A 20,871-nucleotide genomic window follows, 5' to 3' on the forward strand; every position below is an offset into this window, starting at 1 on the left:
GGGAAACATCAAAATAGCTACAATTTGGCAATTCTCAGTTTTTAAGAATAACATTCAAAAAATCTAAAACTGCCCAGCTGGTGTGGCTCAGCGGTTGAGCGTCAACCAAGGAACCAGGAGGTCACAGTTCGATTCCCGGTCAGGGCACAGGCCCGGGTTGCGGGCTCGATCCCCAGCTGGGGGCGTGCAGGAGGCAGCCGATCAATGACTCTCATCATTGATGTTTCTCTCTCTCCCTCTCCCTCCCTCTCTCTGAAAACCAATAAAAATATATTTAAAAAAAAAAATCTAAAACCATAAACATAAAATGAGTTTAGGAGTAAACACTTCTACCCCCCCCCCCAAAAAAAAGTTGGCTTTGTATCTAATTTGACTCTCAAAGATGCTGTACCTTCAAAAGCTATGTACACAGGGTGGGGCAAAAGGAGGTTTATAGTTGTGAGTAGGAAAAACACAGTTTATTCTTATAGTGTGATTTATTATTTATTGTATTATTTTCCCCATGAACAACTGTAACCCTCCCTTTGCCCCACCCTGTGTATTGGGTAGCAGCAAAGTAAAGGGTTAAGTGCATGGGGTTTGGAGTTAGTCAGCTCTGGGTTGAGACAACAATCGTTGACATTTTATGTCCCCTCCTCACGCTCTTATTTCCAGAATTAAATTCGCATCCCGCACTGGGTGGGTGGGCTGCCCGGTGCTGGAGGCCTACTAAGTTTCTTCTTCCCTTCCTCCCTTTATCCTTAGGTTTTTCAGGTCCCCTTCCCTTTCTCCTTTCCTTCCGCAGGGCCACCAAGCGGGGGACCGGGTTCCTTGGTCCTTCACAAATAGACTGGTGTTTGATCGACTCCGACCATTTATTACTGTAATTAGAACAAAACGCCTCCTTTCCGATTGCAGTCTCCCCCTTACCCGCGGTTTCATCCACCCGCGGCCGACCGCAGCCCCATGCCGCCGAATGAGGGGATCGGAAAGAAAACAGCTCATTAGTTGTAAGCGGCGTGCCGGCCCCATTAGTGTCACGACGTCTCATGACATTCGGCCCCACCCTGCCCGGGATGTGAATCGTCCCTTTGTCTCGTGCGCCCGCGCCGATGGTCTGAACCCCCTGCCTGTTGTCACTCGGCGGCCAGCGGGACTACCCGACGGGCCGCAGGCGCCGCCCTGCGCGCGTCCGAGCCCCTTTCCTTTGCTGCGCAACGGCCCACAGCGCCAGGGAGAGATGCCGCCAACTCGAAGGCGCCGAAGACAAGCCATAAGGTGCTTCCTTGAGCCAGAAGTTTCTGGACTTAATAAGGAAAGAAAAAAATTGTAGGCTAAGGCTGCTAAGATCTATGGTAAGGACAGATCTACCTGTGAAGAAAGAATTAAATTTGTGCGTTTCCTGAGAGCAAGCGAGAGACGGCCTTCACTGTTTCAGTGTATTTATCACCATTCTGCTTTATTACCAGCTACTGTTGTTAATCTCTGTGCCTGAGCATCACCTCTGAGTATGTCCCAGCAGCTCCTCCTTTCTTTCTAAGAAAAATCTCTGACCTGAAAAAATGAATATACAAATAAATAGTAATGACCCAGCCAGCCACTTGAAACATGGAAAAGACCAGAACATGCTCAAATCAGTACATTGATAGGACCTGCCGAAGAAGCCTAATCGTCCTGGGGCTTGTCTGACACTTGTCTCCCCAAGATTATTCCTTGATTCTAGACCACATGGAGGGGTGACGCCATGCTGGGTAGGGTGGGAGTGGCTCACATATTTGGGTAACGCTCTGACACCGAGACTGTAGGCACAAGAATGGGTTTCCATTTTTTTGCAGCTGCCCACTTTAAAAACCCAAGGATTATGGACTGACTGTGCCTACTGTCATCCCTGACACTTCCCCCCCTAAACTGGTATTATACTGGGAGGTGGATTTCATGGCGTAGAGAAATATTCAGCATGAAAAATGTCAGGTGGTATTTCAGAATTAGAGCAAGTTTCAGAGGAGAGCAAGATGTGTAAAGCTCCACTCTGGGAAATTACAGTAGTTAGAGTATGTTCCCTTCCCAGGGGATGTTACAGAGCATGACCTCCGACTACGGCGGCATTTCCCACCGGCGCTCTCAGCATCCCCAGCCACGTGGGCTCGTACTCACACGCTCATGTGCACACACACACCCGCACACCCCCCCCTTAGCTATCTGTTCACGTCCATGTATTTGAGTACACGTGTGTTCTCCCTGTTGCACAGACATGCTGACAACCTAGCAAGAGGGATGTCAAAGGCAAATGTATCTTATGCTTCTAGATCATACAATTTGCAATTTGCATCGAAAGGCTGAGAAGAAGGGGGTTGTCACTCATCCTATAGGTGAGTCTCATGGCATCAGTCTTTTGTAGCTGTGGTTCCTGTTAATCATGACGGTATTGGGCAGTTTTGTCCTGCCAGGTCACCTCACCCGAGCTAACAGTCTAATGGGGCGCTGCCTGGACATTCTAAAGTCAGTAGGAGTGAAAGACACCAGGCTTGTCACCAGCTAACCCACCGACCTTGGTAGAGTTTCCACGTGTTCGAGAGCTGCCCCATAACCCCGGAGGTCAGGCCTCTGTCTTTCCAAACCTAGCACTAGATCCAGCAGATGGTGGGCTCTCAGCACATGTTTCTTGAGAAATGACCAAAAGAAGTGAGAATTAAACAAGCCTGGCCACTTACTTTTGATGATGAGGTGGAAAGAAATGGCAAGGATTTGGGGGTCATTGCACCCTGAGTTCTTTCACTCTCATGGGCAAGATCCTGATTCTTTCTGATTTGAGTGTCTTCGAGCTTGGTACGGATTAGGTGACTATTAAGTTTGTGAAGTACTCAGCATTACGTCTTCAGCAGGTATCCGTTGAACGGTAAATGAATGAGCACCTTGTGTTTGTCATGTTTTTGTACCTGAAGCCACGTTCTTAATTACCCTTAATATAAAATATCTAACCTATGAGCACATTTAATAATCGCTCTCATAACAGCCTTTGTGATCTATATACTGACCATCCTACTAATGATGATATTTAACAACAGCAACAATAGTGCTTACTGTTGACACACCACTTACCACGTGCCTTGTACTGTGCTAAGGATGCCTTACGAGTTATTTCATCTTCACAATAGCCCTTCAAAGGATGTACAATTATATCTTTGTTTTAAAGGTAAGAAAACTGGGAGTCGGGTGGATTAAGTAACCGCACAATCACTAGCTAATATGTGCTAAGTCAGAGTCCAAATTCAAGTTCCCCAGCTTTTCATCGCTCTTCACAAAAGCCTTCATTCTATAGCCTAACCCATACTAACAGATAAAGCAAATTCTGAACCCAAGGAAACCACGCACACATCCTTTCAAGTTTTATTTATATTTCTTAGTTCAAGAATTACACACTAGCCAACATTAGTATATATTTACATGCTGAAACTGACTGTAATAAGTTTAAATTCAAGAAAATAATTCTTATGTGCTACTCATTTATAATCCTCATTTGTTACTATCTCATGTATCCCAGAGATTTTAGTAGTCCTGTTTTTAGAAAGACGTGAAAATAGATGTCATGATATCCACTTGCGTTTTGCATTTTCTAGCCGGTGGAAAATCTGCATTCTGTGCATGTTAAGGAAGGCTACCAGGTAATTCGTAAGGCTGATAATCACTACATTGTGAAGAAACTAGAATATCACTTTTTATAAAAGGACAATTCAAAACTGTGCAGGGACAATATTCACAACAAAACTCTTTAAACACCCATGCAAAAAAAATTTAAAAAAATGTTAGGGAATGTAAATTATTTGCAACTTTGGATCATGTTAAAAAGGAGCGTGGCTGAAAGCCGATCACTGACCTGCAAAGGGAAGGGTATGAGCTGACAGGACTGTCACCTTGCTTCAGACAGGCAAGGACACACACGTGGGCATCACATTAGTGGACATGTAACAGGAGGGAGGCATTTGCTTTTGAAAGTTAAAAAACATGAAGTTCTGTTTTTCATCATTTTGGATATGTCTTTATCACAAAAGAACTTTTCCAAGCAAATTAATATCTGATGTCACAATTTTGCGAACACCTACAGAAACGTTTTACTTCAATATCCTAAAAATGAACAGATACTTAAGGGCACTGTTAATTTTATGTATTTTTTCCTTAAACGATTTCTTTAGGGTACTATCTTAATTAGCATTATGTTGGCTCTTTATTTTTTACAATGTCCCTAGTGTACTTGGAAAATGTTTTTTAAACCTTTGGTGTGAAGCAGTCTTTTTTTTTTTTTTTTTTATTTTCCCTCATTTTTCCTTTTTTCTTTCCGTTTTTGTTTTTGAATAATTCTGGAGTCTTTGGTTGAAAGGAAGAATACTATCTAAGGACAAGATGCTGTTATTTAAAAAAAAGCTCCTCTAAGATGTATTGTGTGTAATAAATTTCGGGAGCAGGTATGAACCGCAAGCAATTTTATTTCCTGTAGTGCCATCAATATAAACTTTTACTCTTTGAAAATTGAGATTTAAGTTACAACCTTTGGTTTCTTAAACTCTGACACATAAAACACCCTTTTAAGTAATCAGTGATCATTTCTGCTTTAACCAATTGCCATCTCTAAGGCAATCTCCTGGTTGTTACATTCACTACATGAACACTCTCGTTTCCCGTGGAGGGAGCAAGAGTGGGAGCTAGTGAGTGGGCGAGGGGAAGAGGGTTGTGTTTGAGTGCGTGTGTGTGTGTGATGTGTTCGTGTGTAGATGTGTGTGTAGATATGTGTGAGAATGTGTGTGTATGTGTGTGTGTGCGCGAGATAGCGAACTGAAACCCTTCCATCTGGGATCCCAAAGCATTTATGCAAAAGGATGCCTAAATTACTCTGTTGGGGCACTGCAGTAGCCGTACTTAGTAAAAAATAAATAAAAATTACTAAGTAGCCGTACTTAGTAAAAAATAAATAAAAATTAAGGAAAACAATGAAACAGTTATCCGCATCTACTGACTATTCATTTACAGCATGTTTAATTATTTACAGAGTATTGTAACACATCAACGTAAGCCATAAACAGAATTCGCACATTGCCTTACCATACAATACAAATTAGAAGTTAAAAATATTTAAGAAATCTGGGCTGATATTTACACACTCCGTGGAAGTCATGGCGCTCGCCCCGCGGGCTCTGGGCACGAGCGCAGGGGAAGGGGCGAGAAGCGCCGAGGACGGGCCCTAACCGGCACGGGGAGGGCTCTTTCCCCTCCGCCTAGGAGGATTTTTTTAAAATCATTTTGTTTAAGACATTTTTGTTTTTTAAATCACCAATGGACAAAGCTATTTATTTCCCTTGAAGAGAGAGCAAGTAGCCAAGCAATGCGAGAGCGAGTTAGTCTCCGGCGCTCTGAGGTCAGCACTGTGGCTGCGTCCAGCTGCGCAGGGTCCCCGAGAACGGCATGGGCTTGCTGACAGAGAAGCGCTCAGTGCCCTGTATCACTTGTTCCAATGTGTTGATCTGTTGGTGGCCAAATTAAAGCTACTCATACACTGGCTTAATGAAGGAAATAAAAGATATTAGCTTATTCCTTTTGTTTTCCAACATATGAATGCATATATATGCATGTATGTTTACATGGGTCTATATATACACATATATACATGTAGATTGTTGTATGACCTGTTGTTTATTGATTGCTTTGCTGTTTTTGTTGTTGAGTGTGAAGTTAATCATAAAACTGGAACACAGGTATCTACAGAAAATGAAAATTGTCTTAGTTGCCAATTTAATGCAGGTCTTGCTTAAAATGAACGTGATCCATTTCCCCAGTATGCTTTCCACTGAACTTTCTCTATGTGTTGTGCTTTTTTAAGCTGACAGATTTTTTTTGTTCCTAATGCTAGAATGTAAAGTCTTTTGGTTCATAGACCATTATTATTATTATTATTATTATTATTTTTAACCGAGCACTGCTTTTGAAGAAATGAGAAAAGGTCTAGATGGCACTGCGTATCTTATATCTTTTCCGTTAGCAAATTGCAGTGGACAGAATTGTAACATTCCCTATGCAAACACATGATCACGTCGCATGAGTTTTCAGTTCTGAGAATGCATTTCATACCTACTAGCAGTCATGTACAATATATATATACAGATTGAGATTGAAGGTTTCATTTAGACTGTGCATCTTAGAGTCAGAATTTGCCTATGAATTTCACAAAGATGAAAAAACACCTTAATTGCTGGCTATCTGGCTGTTTTATAATAAAAAAAAACCCAAACTATACATACATGTATAAACTGATGGTAATAGCCTATCAGAATTGCCAAAACACACTTTTGTGGTCCTTAAATTTAACCACTGGACATCAAGCTGACTGGTCTTTGTGGACTTATGAGATCTAACACCCCTCCCGATGCCCCTTCCCCAAATCCAATTGAACCACAGTAAAAATGGAGTTTAAGAATAAATTCTGTATCTACTGTTTGTTACCTCTGGGCAGGATGAGCCAGTTGTTTCTAACTACGTGGCTACTGAATGCTGATATATGGATTTTGCTCTAAGGCATCTGTCCCAGGTCCCATCAAGTCTCTCTTTTCCTAGCTTCTTCCTATCACCGGGGGCAGAAATGAATCCCTGGTTGCATGCTTTTGACAGTCTTGCTGCGAGGTTGCCTTTTTCCCCTCTGATCTAGATTACTCGGTTGACTTCCTCTGATATCAAATTTGTGTTAAGTGACAATATCAAGGGTTTTTATGGCTTTTACAATAATTGCAAATAAAAGCCCACTTCTAGATGTGGGCTCTGAGTTGTCTCTAGAAAAACCATCCTAGAATGGCATTTTGGAGTTGTGCACCTGAGTTATTAATATGCTCCTTCCTGATATATGCTACTCAAACTTGAACCCCTGGAGAAGAGGGGCAGGCACTTTTATTAGTGTGATGCCCCCAAATCATTGCCTAGGTGAAAGCTGAAAGCGTGTCCCTGGAGAAGCTTGAAGACTTTCTACTCTGAGCCTATGGGCGGAACCTTGCTTGGATTCTGCCCAAAGATCATACTCAGAGGTGTTTAAGTGTATAATCAAGAAATGAGAGCCACGGTCCCTGATGCCAGTGGGGAGAGAAAAACAACATCCAATCTTGAGGCAAATTCAAAAATCTAAGTACTAAACCTTTTCCTTCTTCTCAGATACTTGGAAGAGAAGGAGAGTAGGACCCATCACTTTCCAAGTGGCTAAGTCATCAGAGGGAACAGAACATAACATTTTATCCACAGGCAGAGACTGGCTTGGCTACTACGCACAATTAGAAATGTTACTCTGAAAAGAAGTGCGCTTTGCTTTCTCAATAGACACAGCAAAGTCACCTTCCAAGAAAAAGTTCAATGAAATCTACCTTTAAGGAAAATTTAGCAGTTCACTATTTTCTCCATGAAAAAGCAAAATACGAACCTCACGTTGATAAAAATAAAATATATTAGCTTACTTTCCTTGCTGTCCAACATATGAATGCATATGTCCAACTGGTAGAAAGCAGCACAATGACATGATTTGAAAATGGAATAAAAACGAAACACCGTGCCTACCAGATTATCAGTTAGTTTCCTGCAATATCAACTGAGGCTCACAGCCTTCAGGTTAACATGCCCTGTTATCCTATTTCCCACGGTTGCCATATTTTCCTTGACTAGGGAGACTGCAACATACACAGTGAAGGCAACCTTAAAAAAGCAAACCTAACAAACCCACAACAGTAACTCCACTTGTGCGCGTAACCTTGGAAGTATTATTTGCTCTGAAAAATAGTAAGATGAACTTCATTGCACATAAGGATGCAGAGTTCACTCAATCTCTCCAAAGCCTTCTGTTTTCTGTCTCCTAAAAATACAATCAGACTTTCAGAAGCAAGAAAAACTGGAAAGGAACATTAATCTTTTAGCGAAATGAACAAATCCCTCTTTGGAAATACCCTATTAAAGTCAGAAATAAACTTATAGGGCAAAATGTTGCAGAGACAGCAGACATCGGTGTGTGAAAAGCAACCTGTTTGCACTTTGCATTAGTACGTTCCAATAACTCTCAACCTAACTTGCATCTAAGATGATGCTAATTGGGCTAACTTTTCTCTTTTGTGGGTGTCTTTTAGTTAAATAAACTATACAGGCCTCTGTAGGTATGCTGTCAAAAGCTTGTGAGGTTGGAAAAAAATCTCTTGTTCTGCCTTTTGCCACTGACCACAGTATGTATAGACCAGATGCTGTGTGGGCTGAAAAGGGTCATGCTGCTTGCTTATTTCATTTTGTTCCAACAGTCATTTCTGGATTTTCCACTCTGCTCTGGGTTTTTAACTCTTCTTTTAACCACCTAGGAAATAGAGTTTTAGAAAAATTTCTTTGGCCACTGTGCATGGTAATGTTCAGAATTCTCCTGGACTCTACATGCCAACATGGAAGACCTCATAGTTGATTCCCAGTGCTCGAGCAATTTGAAACTGGCCAAGCTGGTTTCCTGAATCTCTGTCTTGACTCCCCTTATCTTGTTTGAACTACAATGAGAACCTTCTAGAATTCATTGTGGGAATTATCTGCCCATGGCGCCATTATCGCCTTAATAAGATGGGCACAGGCCACCTTCCGTAAGCATGTTCACATGGCATTGAGGATAATGTTTCGTAAGCACGGTGCCATCTCAGCAGCATGCCAACCTTAGGGTTGAGATGGGAGTATCTGGACATGACCGCTTCTCAGCGAAATGACTGACAATGCTATCGCGCCTTCTAAGAACACCTTCTAAATAGTTCCCCTGTGTTGGCTGCACACCTAGCAGATAAAGTGGAGCACTCGGACTCAGTCTTGCCAGCATGCGTGCAAGTCACTTGCATTTCAACTGGAAAACCACAAGGACCTTAGTTATTCATTACTTAGCGGAAGCAACCCAAATGGTATGAAATGGACCACAGGATAGGCCAGCAACTAAGGTATTTTAGCATCACTTTGATCCGGATGGATGTGTTTTCCAAGTCCTACGTCAGGCTGTACAACTGGATTGAGGAGGGGTCTAGTCCTTGCTTCCCGAGGGAGGCTATGTTTTAGTTCACATAGTAGAGCCAGTAGACGATGTTGAAGAAGGAAAAAACCACGGGGAAGAATATGCGTGACCACCGATCTATGGCATTCACATCAGTCAAGTCGGGGATGGTGATTTTCAGTTGGGACGCGCGTCTCCGCAGGCGGCTTTTCTTCTGGGCCACGTGTCGCTCCAGGGCATTTCGGCCAAAAGTATGCCTGGGCAGCCCGGCTTTCCGATACTGGATGTTGGAGGCATCATAAGCCAGCATTGTGCTCCTGGGGTCTCCAAGTCCCATCACAGCCTCAGATGTGGCCATTTCGTTTTTTATCTCAAGAGTGCTGAGTAAGATGTTCTCATGGGGGTCCATCTGCAAGGGAGACGAATCAAATGAGACAATCTAAACGATCAGCCTTTCAGACGCTTATTACAGAAGAGTGCTGCGGTACCTAGCTTGGGCAGTGCAGCTGACCCTTGAACAACATGGGTTCGAACTGAGTGGGCCCACTGACATATGGATTTTTTCAATGACTATCCATACTGCTTTCAATCTCAGGTTGAGAGTCTGCAGATGCGGAGGGCCGTCGCAGGCACTGATCTATGCCATTTAATAGGGGACTTGAGCATCTTGCAACTTAGGGACCTGCAGGAGGTCCTGGAACAAATCCTCTATAGTTACCAAGAGACAACTTAAGTTTTGGGGGAGTCAAAAGTTAGACATGGATTTTCAACTGTGCAAGGGTCGGTGCCCCTGACCCTTTCCCCTGTTGTTCAAGGGTCGACTCTGTATTTATCCTAGCAGTTTAGAGGACTGGCTTTGTGGCTACATTATCTAAAGCTGGACTGTGGTCCTGCCATTATGAGCTATGTGAGTTTCAGTTTCCTCGTCATATCAAGTGATGTGGTAATCCAATCCGAGAAGATTGCTGTAACGATGTAATGATATAATAGGCTGCTGCCCTAGATAATCAAACCTAGCCACAACACATGATTATTAACAGCAGGTTATATTTATTTTGGTGGAGAATCAGGATATACCAATTTCCAGTAACATTTTAAAAATTACAAAATAAAAGAAAAATGGCCAATGATAGGTACAGATGATATATGGAAACAAGGAATATAACCAACACTTAATTGGAAGATATAATGCTCTGAGCTTCATTAATTATGCAGAAGGCAAGAAGAATGTTGCTGAGATTATATATTATCAATTAGCTTTCAAATGTGGTTTAATGCCCCTGTATTATAAATTCAAATCTGAAATCTTTTGAGAACTAGAGGCTATAAAATATGTGGGAACATAATAATTGAGCAATTAATCTCTGCCCACTGATCAGACATTCTCTATGTTTGGTTTGTGGCAGTGTTTTGCTTAGTGGAAATGTTAAACAAATATATTCTTAAGGATAATTTTCAAAGTCTGTAAGATGTGGAAATTAAGCCCAATAAATGTTGAAACACCCTGTCAAGAAAGGGTCAGGTAATGGCCTTAGTGATGGGTTTGATGGCCCTGTGAAGGAAAGAGATATTTACAGCTGCATACTATGTATCAGGACTTTGCAGAAATTGTCTCACTGGATGCTCAAAACCATCCTTTGGAAAGAAATTTTTTTCCTGGTTTGTAAGTGAAGTCATTCACCAAATTTCCCAAAGTCCTAAATGGTGGAGCTGGAACTCAAACCTTGATCATTAGGGTCCAAAGCTTGGGGGAGAAGATTGGGACTTTTCAAAGTTCGGGGAGAGTGAAGCTGATGGAAACGGGAAACCTACTACCCCTTGTTTTTCTGTCCTGCTCTGGGTTGTTAACTGTTATTTTAACTACCAAAAAAATAACTTAGCAAAATTTCTTTGGCTACTATGCATGATGATATTCAGAGACTACCCTGGTCTAAGCAGCACCAGGATGTTTGCTTTTCTACTGAACAGTTGCAATAAGAACATTTATGAATATACACCAGGCTTGACTGGGGTGAAAACATAAATCAATAACAACAATCATAATAAAACAGTAGAGCACTGGAGTATTAGTAAGGGAAACTTGTTCTAAGTTAAGGACAAATGATCCTTGAATAATTGGTGTAATTCTGGTGAGCTATTGTTTCATTATCTATGAAATGCATAATCTGTCGGATGAGATCATTCCTGGAGCTACATTATTTTTTTTTTGTCATTCACAAAATAATAAAAAACCATACTGATTGAACACCACTGGGTGCCTGGCACTGTGCCAGGCACCACAGCTCCACCGGGGGGGAAGCTGGCACTGCTGCTGTGCCCACGGCAGTGGCAGTCTCCAGAGAGGATGTTGGATTTGAAGTCAAAAGAGTGGAGATCTGGCTCCCGTGTGTGTGTGCGCGTGTGTGCGTGTGTGTGTGTGTGTGTGTTGACCTTGGAAAAATGATTTAGTCCTTCTGAACCTAGGTTCCTTCAACTGGAAGAACAGGGCGCGGGGACATTAGCTGAGAATGCGGGCATAACGTGGGAAGCTGCGCGCTCTGCCAGCCGCCTGGGCGATGCCCGCGAGTGCAGTGGGATACATACGGTTTCCAGCGAGGTGGGAAAGCCCAGGGCATAGCTATGCCTAAAAGAAAGCAAGTAGGCTGACCTTGCCGTAAGTCTGGAATAGATATGGGTGATGAGCTTCCTGTAGGTAAACACCACTGGAGGTCTTCCCAGGCTGCAATGGGAGTGTGGCAGTTAGTGGTGTGAGCCTCCTACCAAGAACCCTCGGGAACGCGGGCGCTTTGCACACCCGCTGACTCAGCTGTTCTACTGGGTAGAGGGATGGGCTCTGCTCACTTGAGGTAGTCTGCAGACTGACCCATGTGCTGATGGCTCTAACAAGGGCAAATTCACGCTAAACATTTGGATGAAGAGGCTTTCCTTTCCTCCTTTCTATTCCCCACCCTAACATTTTTCCAACAAGAAAAGAGAAATATTTGGTCAACAGAGCTCCGTTTGGCTGAACAATCAGAGTGAGCCTTATTTTCGTACAGTCATTTGTTAATTCAGGTCCGGGTTCGGGTGCACTGTTTCCTTTCCCGCACCTTTCTCAGTGACAGGTGTATGCTGTGGAGGGATGTCCCTGTCCCATAGTAACATATAGAAAAGCAAATCCCATCCTTCTGGGACCCAGCAGCCTCCCAGACTTACCTTGGGAAGGGAGAACGAGGCTATTTTAAACCTCAGTTCCCCACTCAGATCATCAAAAGAAGAGTAAAAAACTGCACAAATCCAAGAAACCTTAACTCTGCAATTTTCAATTACCGTGACTAGTGTGTGTGGGGGAGATCTTGTTTTATCTTCCACGAAATGACATTGTGACCTGAAATTTGAAATCTAAGGCAATGAACTGTTAACCACCTGGGAATGTCCAAAGCAGTCTTTCCAAAAGAAAAACACTCTGAAACTACCTACTATGCGCTCAGTATCCTGAGAGGTGAGAGAAAGTTCACCCAACTAGAACATAACATGGAGGTAGGTCTCTAGGAGAGCAAGAGTGCCACCAACTTTGACTTTGCAAATCCTTCCACCAAAGTGGAGACAAAATAGCCAAATATGGAGTGTAAATACCCAGGAAATTGCGGGAAGGCGGTCATTTTGAATAAAAGCCAGTAGGGAAAAAAAGGCTGAGATGATTTTCACTCTGCCTTTTTTGTTTCTATTATGCTACTGTAAAGCGCTTTAAATCTCTCAACCATATTATGAGGATGGAGTTAATACTATCAGCATTTTGTAAACAACCCTTTCCATCAAAATCCAGAAATTCATGGGTAGCTAGGAGCTAGTTATGTGGTAAAGCAATAATTTAAATTTATGTTTGCAGATTCAAACCTTCAACTCTTTCTACTAAATATTTTCACCATAGGGTAAAATACCTATGACGTGGTCAACCGGTAGCTCTCAGATATGAACAACCTAGTTGTTGTTTTGATTTTTAATTTTTAAATTCTCATGGGTAGATCACATTAGCACATGTCTCAAGGTTTCCTCAGTAAGATGATTCCCTATTAAGGAATCAAATTAATGAATTCATTCATTATGCACCAGTGACCTGTGTGACCCTCCTTTGTCATTACAAGGGGAAAATATTCTGCTTCAGACACACAAAAAAATCTACTTGGCCCAGTGGGTGAATCAAATGAGCTTGGTGGGGTTTTAAGCTATTGATCTAATGATAGTTTTCAGAGGAAGTAAGGGGTAGACCTCAGAAGCAGAAAGAGAAGAGTAAGGTTTTTCTTCTCAAAGGACCCCAGAAGAGGAGGTTTGTCTAAAGGTCATGATTAATACAGGATTGGCAGTGAGAAGACATTCAGTAGCATGAGTGGACACATCTGCTCTTTCTGGTCCTTCTGCCATGGGTCCCCGCCCCTCTAGCCTCCACAGGCAGAGTGGCAAGGACACGGACTTCAGAAATGAGAGCCGGTTCCAGTCCCGGCTCACTCTGAGCCTCAGTGTCCTTCATCTAGAAAATCTCGGTGGATGCAGGGAAGCTTTTGCTAATTCTCCTCACCAGCTTAAACTCTCTTGCTATGACCTCTCAGAACCCTGGTTTCCCTTATGATGGCAAACATGTGGGCAGGGCCTATACCCTGTTGGAATGTACCCTTAATGCTGACCACTAGAGTGGGTGCAAAGTAGTATTCAAAGAAAACTCGCTTCCATGAGTTACTGAGAGGGTTACAGGATCACATGACCCAAGCAGGCTGTGAAGATGTAATGGAAAGTAGGAACAGTTGGCTCTGTAGTGAACTAGACTCAAAAATACAGGCCTGCCTGAAGGACATTTAAATCCAGATTTCTAAACATCACTAACTGTGGTCAAATCACGTACGTCTAAGCATTCTGCCTGCTGCATCAAATTTCTTTTAGATTTAATTTAGAAAAAGTTTGCCTTTTAATTTCCTTAAACATCCAATTACCAGTCACTTAAAAACATATATGGGGAAACAAAGGAAAGATGGCCAAGGAAAATTCACCAGGCAAAAATCTTGTACTTTTGCAGCTCCCTTGAAAATTGTGATCCTGATTCAGTACTGGGATTGGTTTTTGCAGCTGCGTGGGCCTCACTGCAGCTAACTCTGCAGTATCTGTCCATGCTTGAACTTCGCACAGTAGCCTTTCTCATTTTTGTGTAGCTTAACCTTTTCCATTTCTTTTACACTCACAGAATCAAAATTCCTCTTGGAAAATGATTCCTTTCTATGTATGTGTTAATTTATGTGAAATTCATTAAGACTAATATATAGCTACAGATCACTGATTTTTAAAAAATATTTGGACTGAGATCTAAGGATTAATGTTAAATTTAGGAGAAAAGAGAGTATATTCATATTGTTATATTTAATAATATTAAAGTATAATTAATAAAATATAGGATAAATTGACTCATTTCTTTTAAAAGCCTGGGAGAATTCTTTCTGGTTTCTTCCTCTTAATTTAATAAAATACAAGCTAGTAGTTTCCTTTTTTTTTGCTAGTAGTTTCAATTAAAGTTCAAAGTTAGGAGTTATTTTAATTGTCTGGGAAAAATGTAAGAGATTGGGATCATACTGAAATCCCCACGAAGAAAGAAAAGTGAAGGAAACTATTTACAATCTATTAATCTTATGGACATTTCTTTCATCCAGAAGAGGGACTCACTTGAAATTATTACAGATCTTCAGGATGTGTGGAGTACAGCCAGTTTTATAAGGAGCTTACCTAAGCCCGAAGTCCTATTTTGACAAATTTCATAGAGGTAGATATGAGAATGTGTGTACCCAATTCTGATAACTTAAAGAGATTTTAACACCTGGGGGCTCAAATACTGAGAGGTGAAGGTTTGTTGTAGTTCCATTTTCATCTGAATTATTGACTCAAGTCCCAAGCTGGAGAGAGATGATTGATCTAATCTTTTCATTTGCTGGTTCATACAATTCAAAGCATTATGAGCGATGACTTGCTAAAAATTTCTATGCACACTATGGAATCAGTAATTCACAATCTCCGAATTCATTTTTCAATAATACCATAGAGGATGTTTGTTTTGGTTTCTTTCTGCAAGGCTGAAAACATTCCAGTCAAGTGTTTCGAATGTGCAGGGGTGGGGAGGGGAAGAATGGGTAGCCATTAACAGAAGATGAACTACAGTTTCCCCCCGGGGCTCACACACATTGTTGAGGGTAAGGACAGTGCACACTGATAACAGGGAAAGGGGTGGCTTTTGCAGCCACACACCCCTCCTCTTCATAATATTCCAAGGCCCAGAATAGCACGTAATCAATGTGGTGGTCCATCACATCAAATTTCATGACTTATGGCACTGATTGACTTAAAGGTGATAAACATCATCATCCCAGGTCATTAAGCGACTCACGGTTTCCTCTTGGTCTTGGGTGTTGAAACTTATCCCAAGCTTGTCGAATAAGCTAATGGAGATGGGTTTGAACGTACAGAACCACCCACCCATCACCTCAGTTCTGGGTTAGAGGGAAATTACAACTGCTTCTAGCTTTCAGCTAAAATCAAAGAGGCCAAGGTTTGGTTTCTGTTCTCTTTAGGCAAGGCGCTAACATTTTAATGCATCTAAAAATCTGACAATTCTGGAAGATACTGACTCAGAAAGAGAATTTCTCAGTCCAGTGGCTTCAAAAAACCCCATCTAGTCTATAATCAGATCCCCTCACATGTATCAGAGTCACGCTTCTTCCACAGAACTTTGCCCACTGCCTCCTACTGTTTTTCATTTAATTTGACTAAGAAGCCAGAAAGATGACCGAATGCAGACCATATGGGCAGGACTCCCGTGAACATGCAACAAAAGGGTAACTCCACAGAGAGGCAGGGAACACAGCCAATGACCTTTGCTTCTACAGACTCAGAATCTCAGTTGGTTCTTTTTGTTTTTTCCCCTTGGTTGGTTCTTGACTGGCAGGGGACATGAGGGTGATGCTGAAAGGCACCTCTTGAAGAGAGGTGGGCTGGATGGGGAGGGTACATGGACTCACACTGATTACTGGGTACTCTGAGTGGGAGTTTACACACATGTTTAGTACTAACTAGCTCTGGGTCTGGTGGTTGTGCTTAAAAAATGCACTGTTGTAAAAGCTGAATCACCAATAACTATAAAAAAATGATAGTCAAAATGACAAAATGCATCTACTCAGCCTTCCATATCCACAGATTCAACCAACCGCAGACTGAAAATATGAAGAATATATAGTATACATGTCCACTAAGTATTGACTAATGGTATAATCTGCTAATTCAACAGATATTTCTTGAGTCCCTACCAAACATGCTCCTTACCCTCACAGAGATCACATCCTAAAGGGAAGATACACCTTGAACAAATACCTACAGAAATAATATGTAATTATAAATGAAAATAAGAGCAGTGAGGAAAGTGTCTACATTGCTATTAGAGTATGTATCAGGGGACCCATGTAGTGAAGTAGAAAGATGCAACATGTATAAGAGTAAGGAAGGATGAATAGGGTTCTTCTACTTCCAATTATCTGATGAAGCAAATGTTAGAAATTCCTTGGTCCTGTTCAAACAGAGGCATATCATTCAGTAACAGTTATGTTCTAGCAAGAAATTGTCTGGCATTTACAAATCCTTTTGTTATTGTAATTATTTGCCATTATATATTTATTATAGTAACACTGCCCTTAGCATCAGTTATTTCGTCTTTGTCGCATACAGTGGGTACAAGCTTAAGAGTACAGTTGTCCCACTGCATCCAAGGGGAACTGGTTCTAGGAGCCTCTCCTTCTGGGTGCTCCAGTCCCTATATAACACGCTGCAGTCTTTGCATATGATCTACGCACATCCTCCCATGTACTTTACATCATCTCTAGATTACTTATAATACCTAATACAGCATAAATGTCATGTCAATAGTTGTTATACTGTATATTGTTTAGGGAATTATAACAAGGAATAAAAGGTTTTTTCATGTGCAGTACAGATGCAACCACCATAGACCTCACTACATAGTATACATAAGCATTTTAAGAAGAGCCACTTTGTGAAATAAGAGGTTATATTTTAAAGCAGGCTACCACGATAGCTGAAGTCTTTACCTCTAGGCTGCAGGAAGTCCCAGGGTAAACCAAAAAGCATTCACCGTCTTTTAGGCTGACGCTGTAGTGGGTTCTGAAGCCAGGTTAAAAGCAGATGGGGTTAAAGGCAAGCTCACTAAACTTTGCGATCCTGGGCAAGATATTCAGCGTTGCTGAGCCTCAGTTTTCTCAACTGTCTAAGTGGTATAACAGTATCTGCCTTACTGGGCTGCTGTGAGGATTAAGTGAAATAATTCATATGAAGGACTTAAAAACAGTGCCTTATATGACAAACTCAAGGAACAGTAACTTGACAGAGGGCCACACAGCGGCTGTTCAGTCACTCCTTAGGGAGCATGAATGCATCAGTACAGATGTGCTTCTCTTTGCTGTAGCCACGTGGCAGGGAGCTTCCTATAGGTTCTAGGCTGTGTGAATCGCCTGGTTTCAGTCCCCCCGCAAAGTATCCAAAGCCGGGACTTCATTACTCACCTGCCTCAGAAAAGAGACAGTGGATGACATTTCTCCCTGAGGCTTCGATGGAATGCCTTGCTTGGTTCTTTATCCTTAGAATGGGCAGAGGCGAGAAGTAACTCAGAATGTCCCATTCTGTTATTTGCCAACAAGATGAGTTAAAGTTTAAGAATGTAGACTTTGCACCCATCAGCAAAGTAGGTTTTCAGATTTATTTCCTGCTGCACATATTTATGGGAACTATGTCTCTCTTTCTCCAAATTAAATGCATCTATAAGAAAGTTTCATTATGATGATAACGATAATGTGAAATTACATTTTGTAGATGAATTTCAGTGTAGATAAGAACATCTATGTTGTTAATTAAGTTTTGAAGACAAGCGTTTTAGAATTGGCTTTGAATTCTAGCTTCTCTACTGATAAGCTGTGTGACCTGGGGCAAGTTCCATAGCTTAGCTGAGCCTCAGATTCTCATCTTTAAAATGAAGTTACATCACCTCCTCTTCCTTAAAATGAAGCTAATTATATAAAGGTTTGTTTTAAGATTAAGACAAAATTATTTAAGGAGCCTACCAACATGTCTGGTACAATTAGGTACATAACAAGAGGTACCCATTGCTATGATAGTCACTGACTTACAGAGGCAGGTAAGGCGGATTCTTTATATTTTCCAGTTAGCCCCTTGCAGTGGATGTTGTAGTTGAATCTGTCCCACCCATTCTTTATTTTCTTTTTTTTAAAAATATGTCTTTATTGATTTCAGAGAGAGGAAAGGAGAGGGAGAGAGAGAGATAGAAACATCAATGATGAGAGAGTCACTGATCGAGCCCGCAACCCGGGCCTGTGCCCTGACCGGGAATCGAACCCCAATCGCCTGGATCCCAGGTCGACGCTCACCCTCTGAGCCACGCCCGGCCGGGCTGTCCCACCCATTCTAACAACAGTGGAGACTGACCCAGCATCCAGATGTGAGCCTGACTGCTTTCGGCTGGTCTTGATATTTCCCCTCCCCTTGCCATGGATTAGTTCAGGCATGGGAGGCCTAAGTCAACTGAGCCAAGGAGAATAAAGAAAAGGTTTGTTGGAGGCCTTCGGATTAAAAAAAAAATCCCCATTTCTCCTCCTAGATAGAAATGAGAAAACACAAAGCCCTGTTGCCACTGGCAACCATCTCATCTCAGAACAAGGTACCACTGACAAGACTTCAGCTGGCTGGCTTGAGAGCCCTACCCCCACGCCTCTGTGCACGCTCTGCACAGGCCGGGTGCTTTAAAGGTGGGTGGGAAGTCAGAAGGACACATTAATACAACTCAAAACAGCCATTTCAATTGTTTCAGATAAAACTGAACCTAGGACAAGGGTAAGGTCATGTATAATTCATAATTATCATTATAAAAATAAAACTTTCCTTTCAAAATCAATAGTCTTGCAGGAAAGTTTAATGTTATCCTGCAGCAATTTTCAAGAAAATGTCCTCCATTTATTTAGGTCACTTATGATTTGTCAAGTGTCTTTCATATTCTTTATCTCATCGCCTTCTACAACATCAGAATGAACTGGGAAGACCAGGCACGGACTTCTTCATCTCATGGACAACAACACTAAGGCCCGAAGAAATTCCTGCCCCAAAGCTGCAGAACTGCTCAGAGGCTGACCTGGGCTCAGTGTCCTGGCTTCTTGAATCCAAACTGGACTCTGCGGCTGGTTCTGCCGACTGAAGAACTGAAGGAGGATATTTTAAAACAGCTTCACATGCAATCTGTGATTGAAATGTGCAATTTGGAGACAGAAACCTAGGTTTATACTGCAGCTCTAGTTACTCCCAGCTCTACTGCTAACTAGCTTACATAATCCTGAGCAAATCACTGATATTTCTGGGTTTCAGTTTTTGCACATAAACATGAAACATCACACACAAAAAATTGTTAAACTATGTATGGTGATGTATGTTAACTGGATTTATCGTGGTGATCATTTTAAAATATATACTAATATCACATCATTTCATTGTACATTTGAAACGAATACTGTTATGTCAATTATACCTAAAAAAAAAAAAAGCCCACCCAAAAAGCTAAGGAACTAAAAAATGCTGTAATAAACTGAAAGAAAATGTTAATTAAAGAGAAACAAAAAAGAATATTCTGAAGTGAAGTTTCCTATTCTTAAGCCTGTGATAGGCACTGCGAATGGACCCCCTGGATCCTGTCAACTACAGAATTCTCAGTATAGTTGTCAAGGCAACCACGAGTCATTCAGGGCTGGTACTCAGGCTGTAACTCACTTCTGCGCCCTGGGTGACACACTTGCTTTCAGTGTGCAGCATCTTTGGCATCGCCAGGAAGTTGCTAGAATTCAAGCCTCACCCTAGACCCACCAAATAAGGATCTGCCCTTTAACAAGGTACCATTTACAAGTTAACAATATAGCTTTTATGTGCATTAAAGATTGGGAAGCACTGGTTTAAATGACCTCTTAGGTCCTTTAATGTTCTGAAAGTCAGTGACTGTAAATTTTTTTGTTTAAAACAGGAATTTTCTGTGAACCTTGGGTAGCTCTTCAAGTGTGTTAAGTGAAGTCTTCATCCTCAATATAGTAAAGGGTAGAGGACTTGATTGGTAATTTTTTGTGCTCCCTTCTGAAATGCTGAATTAATCACAACCAAGGTACCAGCTAAACCCTTGGGCACACTGAGCTGGAGAAGGGGCAGTGAAATCCACCCGGGCCAGGCATCCCTTGTGCAGCTGTGGTCTGGTGGCTTCGGTGCATTTAGCCAATTACACGGTGAATTACCCAAATGAGAACGTGCCAAATGCACCATCCACTCTCCCGGCCCAGCTCTCGTTAGGAGAACTTCTGTTAATCTGATGCAGCCTTGTCAAACATCTGTCCGTCCATTTTAACACCGGAGGGCCCTCGGCTCTGAGAGCTGCAGGCGACGGCGGAAAGCGAGTGTGGCTGCGCTTCACAAAACACAGGCTGCAGGCTGCGTTGGTGGATTTAGGAAGGTAGGAAAGAACAGCGAGCCCAGGTGCCAATCTGATGCTCTGCTGAAGAACAAAACAGCAGCTGGATTCTGTGTAAAATATCGAAAACTCTCTCTCTTAAAAAGAGACCTGAGTTTAAAGGCCAGGTTTGCCACTTTCTTGCTGTGCAACTGAATATGTTACTTCTCTCTGGGCCTCAGCTTTTGTCAACAGTAAAGTTTTCAAGGGCTATCAGAGTACCTGGTAAATCTGCAAGCTTCAACCTTCGGTGAGCATCAAAATCATTTGGAAAATTTTCTAGAATTTAAAAATTCTTAGG

General features: G+C 41.9%; 1 protein-coding gene across 2 annotated transcripts in view; it reads right to left on the reverse strand.

The window, feature by feature from the left end:
- Positions 1 to 4,919: 4,919 nt before the first annotated feature.
- GABRB2 (gamma-aminobutyric acid type A receptor subunit beta2) overlaps positions 4,920 to 20,871 on the reverse strand; it is a 175,985-nt gene continuing 160,033 nt past the window's right edge. The window contains exons 9-10 of one of the 2 annotated variants that reach the window (XM_016214007.2): positions 11,649 to 11,720; positions 4,920 to 9,410 (exon numbers count right to left, since the gene is read on the reverse strand). In XM_016214007.2, coding sequence (XP_016069493.1) covers positions 9,063 to 9,410; positions 11,649 to 11,720 — 420 coding nt within the window. In that variant the 3' untranslated portion in view covers positions 4,920 to 9,062. The remainder of the gene's footprint in view (positions 9,411 to 11,648; positions 11,721 to 20,871) is intronic. The other variant, XM_016214008.2, reaches the window with a different exon arrangement.

The sequence above is a fragment of the Miniopterus natalensis genome, chromosome 4, assembly GCF_054644295.1.
Source record: "Miniopterus natalensis isolate mMinNat1 chromosome 4, mMinNat1.hap1, whole genome shotgun sequence".
Lineage (NCBI taxonomy): Eukaryota > Metazoa > Chordata > Mammalia > Chiroptera > Miniopteridae > Miniopterus > Miniopterus natalensis.